Consider the following 3,705-nt stretch of genomic DNA (forward strand, 5'->3'; position numbering starts at 1 on the left):
TAGAATGGAATAATTGCAGCCATATATCTGATAAGAAGTTAATATCCAAAATATATAAAGAACTCATGCAACTCAATAACAAAAAAATAAACAACCCCATTAAAAAATGGGCAGAGAAACTGAATAGTCATTTTTCCAAAGGAGATATACAAATGGCCAACAGGTACATGAAAAGATGCTCAACATCATTGACTATTGGGAAATTCAAATCAAAACCACAATGGGATATCACCTCACACTGATTAGAATGACTCTCATCAAAAAGACAAGAGATAACAATTGTTGATGAGGATGTGAAGAAAAGGGAAGCCTGGCACACTGTTGGTGGGAATGTCAATTCGTACAGCCATTTTGGAAAACAATGTAAAGTTTTTCAAATATATAAAATAGAAGTACCATACGATCCATCAATCCCACTTCTGAGGATATATTTGAAGGAGATGAAATAACTATCTCCAAGAGATATGTGTACTCCCATGTTTACTGAAGCATTATTTACAATAGTCAAAACATTGAAATAACTTAAGAGTCCATCAACTGATGAAGGAATAAAGAGGATGTATATATATACATATATACACATACAATGGAATAGTATTCAGCCATAAAAAGGCAAATTCTGCCATTTGTGACATCGATAAACTTAGAGGACATTATGCCACGTGAAATAAACTCAACAGAGAACCAAATACTATATGATATCATTTATATTTGGTATCTTTTAAAAAAAAGTCAAACTCATAGAAACAGAGTATGATGGTGGTTGCCAGGTGCTGAGGGTCAGGGAAATGGGGAGATGTTGGTCAAAGAGTACAAACTTCCAGCTTTGAGATGAATAAGATCTGAGAATCTAATGGACAGCATGATGACTATACTTTATTCTCTACTGCCTATTTGAAATTTGTGGAGAGTATATCTTAATTATTCTTAAAGTGTACCAAAATCTTAAGTGTGCCAAAATAAATGGTAATCATAAGAGATGATAGATGCTTTAATTAATTTGATTCTGGTAATCATTTCACAACAGATACATAGATCAAGTCATCACATTTCACACCTTAAATATTTAGTTTTACCTGTGAATTATGCTTCAATAAACTGGAAAAACAATTAAAATATTTTTTAGAACTTCAAAATGTTCCTATTTCTATGTCACCATACATAATTTAAAAAAGAGTATTAAAAATAAAATAACTGATAAACTAAATAACACAATTGAAACTCAGAAGCACAATGGTGAGAATAACAACAAGATGAATAATTTATTCATTAATTTCAAACTTTAATAAGGTTAAAGGTAAGCAAATGTATTCAATAAATTCTATATAGACGTATACTGGGATCATAGAGAGATGCATTACAGTCTTAAGAAAAAGACAGTCTTATAAGACAAGAATGATCAAACATCAGCTGAATTGATCCAATTTCTGTCTCTGTGGCTATACTGCCTCCTCCTATCTTCTTGACTTCTGTGTATCTTAAAAGTGTATATGTGATTAAATTTAGGGCCCACCCAGATGATATAGAATAAACTCCTCTTCCGTAAATATGCTTTTCCAAATCAGTACAGTCATTATTTTATCATATGTTAATGCAATGTAGGAAGATTAGAGTGTGGACATATCATTTTGAGTGCCAACATTCAACTCACTACAGAGATGTCATCTGGTTGACTCCAAGAAAAAAGCTATAAATATCTTACCGAGTGAGAAAAAGGTCAATTTCTATCTCTGGGCATCATTTCCAAATATGATGCCTAAATTTGCTGCCACTGCCTGGTGACCCTGACAAAAACCAGTTCTATGACAACAACTCTTCATGGAGAACTGAATGAATCCGTATTCTCCCTATACATTCCCTATAGCTGAAGTACCTTAATAAAAGATAACTCTTTATTATTTGGTCATATTAAACATGGATTTTATTTTTATTTTTAGATCTGAAGGCTTTCTCATGGATAAAGTTAATTATGTCATAATCATCTCAAACCACTGAGATAATCTAATTATGCCAATTTTATGGATAATGAAAGTGAGTATGGTGGATGATAATGTTGCCTCAAAAGGATACAGTTTGCCAGTGACTTGTCTAATTACTAAATCGGGGTATGAAAGGTCTGCTCCCTTGCCACACTGTAAGCCTAACTCTGGGGCTCAATTGACATGGCTCTACCATGGGATCGAGTGGAAGCTAAACTCTAGATATATCCACAGTCTTCATTCAGTCTGTTCCCTGCTCTATCCACCCTCTACAAGTTTCCTTCTAATGAAATCATTGAAAAATCACTAAAACTAGAGCCCCACATCAATCTCTGTTTCTAAGGAAATTGAGCAAACACATTGAGTTTAGAGAATTGAAAAAGCAAAGTCATGATTAAAGGCAAAGTTGAAATGCCTCAGCATTAGGTTATCTGCTCATTTAAGAATAACTTGCAGATAAAAGAATGTGGCATTCTTCCTCACCCAGGATTTCTGTCACTTTGACTTATTCTAGAAATCCCTGTCCAAAGCAGATGGCAAATCATCGAAGAGAAAGTTTCCTTCTGGTGAGTTTCTTCAAGGCTCTCTTTACGTCCCTGTTCCTCAGGCTGTAGATGAAGGGGTTCACCATTTGAGGAACCACAATGTACATCACTGAAGCCACTGCCAGCTTCCTGTGAGAGTCAGTAACTGAAGAACTAATATACACTCCAAAACCTGTCCCATAGAATAAGGAAACAACTGAGAGGTGAGACCCACAGGTGGAAAAAGCTTTATGCTTTCCTCCTGCTGATGGCATTCTCAAAATAGAGGAGACAATTTTGGTATAAGAGAAAATGATCCCAGAGAGAGGAATACTGCCAAATATGCTAGCCATAAAATATGTCAGGATGTTATTGATGAGTGTATCAGAACAGGCGAGCTTGAGGAGCTGAGCAAGTTCACAGAAAAAGTGAGGGATTTCCAGGTCCTTGCAGAAGGACAGCTGCAACACCATCAGACTGTGGAGCAGGGCATCCAAAATGCTGAGGAACAGAGAGAGTAGAATCAGCAAGCCACAGAGGTGGGGGTTCATGATAACCGTGTACCTTAAGGGATGACAAATGGCCACGTAGCGGTCATAGGCCATTGCTGCAAGGAGACAATTTTCAAAACCAGCAAAAACCAAAACAAAGCAGGTCTGTGTGAGGCAGGCTATATAAGCGATGCTCTTATTCTGTTCTTTTGTGTTCAGCAGTATCTTTGGGATTATGGTTGTGCTTATACAGATGTCAGTAAAGGACAGATTGGAGAGAAAGAAGTACATGGGTGTGTGCAAGTGGGAGTCAGTGATGACAGCCAAGATGATTATCAGATTTCCCAGGATGGTGACCAAGTACATGGAAAGGAACAGGTAGAAGATCAGGGGCTGCAGTTCTGGATCATCTGTCAATCCCAGTAAAAAGAACTCTGGAGCATTTGTGTGATTTGTGGGTTCCATGTTGTTGATGAATCTGATGGAAAAGATGGGGTGAAAAGACAATAAAACGAATGGTCCCCGGATAAGCAGTAGAAGCATCAACAAAGAACTTTTCAGGAATGAATAATGGTGATAATGCTCCAGACTTACTGCTGATAAACTCCGGAGTGAGGACCATCAATCTGTTTTAACAAGCTCTTCAGATGAATTTTGTACATTTTAAAGTTTGAAACAAGTGCTTAAACTAAAAGAAAGCTTCTCTATGTA

The 3,705-nt window shown here is 36.5% G+C and overlaps 1 protein-coding gene across 1 annotated transcript; it reads right to left on the reverse strand.

The window, feature by feature from the left end:
- Nucleotides 1-2,520: 2,520 nt before the first annotated feature.
- On the reverse strand, nt 2,521-3,459 carry OR7G57 (olfactory receptor family 7 subfamily G member 57). The gene has a single exon (XM_067053908.2). The coding sequence runs from the start codon at nt 3,457-3,459 to the stop codon at nt 2,521-2,523; it is 939 nt and encodes a 312-aa protein (XP_066910009.2).
- Between the last annotated feature and the right edge of the window lie 246 nt (nt 3,460-3,705).

This window comes from Equus caballus, chromosome 7 (genome assembly GCF_041296265.1).
Source record: "Equus caballus isolate H_3958 breed thoroughbred chromosome 7, TB-T2T, whole genome shotgun sequence".
NCBI classification, from domain to species: Eukaryota; Metazoa; Chordata; class Mammalia; order Perissodactyla; family Equidae; genus Equus; species Equus caballus.

Bases quoted from the DNA above. Each gene is read 5' to 3' on its own strand.
- OR7G57 (XM_067053908.2), bottom strand. From the start codon at position 3,459: ATGGAACCCACAAATCACACAAATGCTCCAGAGTTCTTTTTACTGGGA.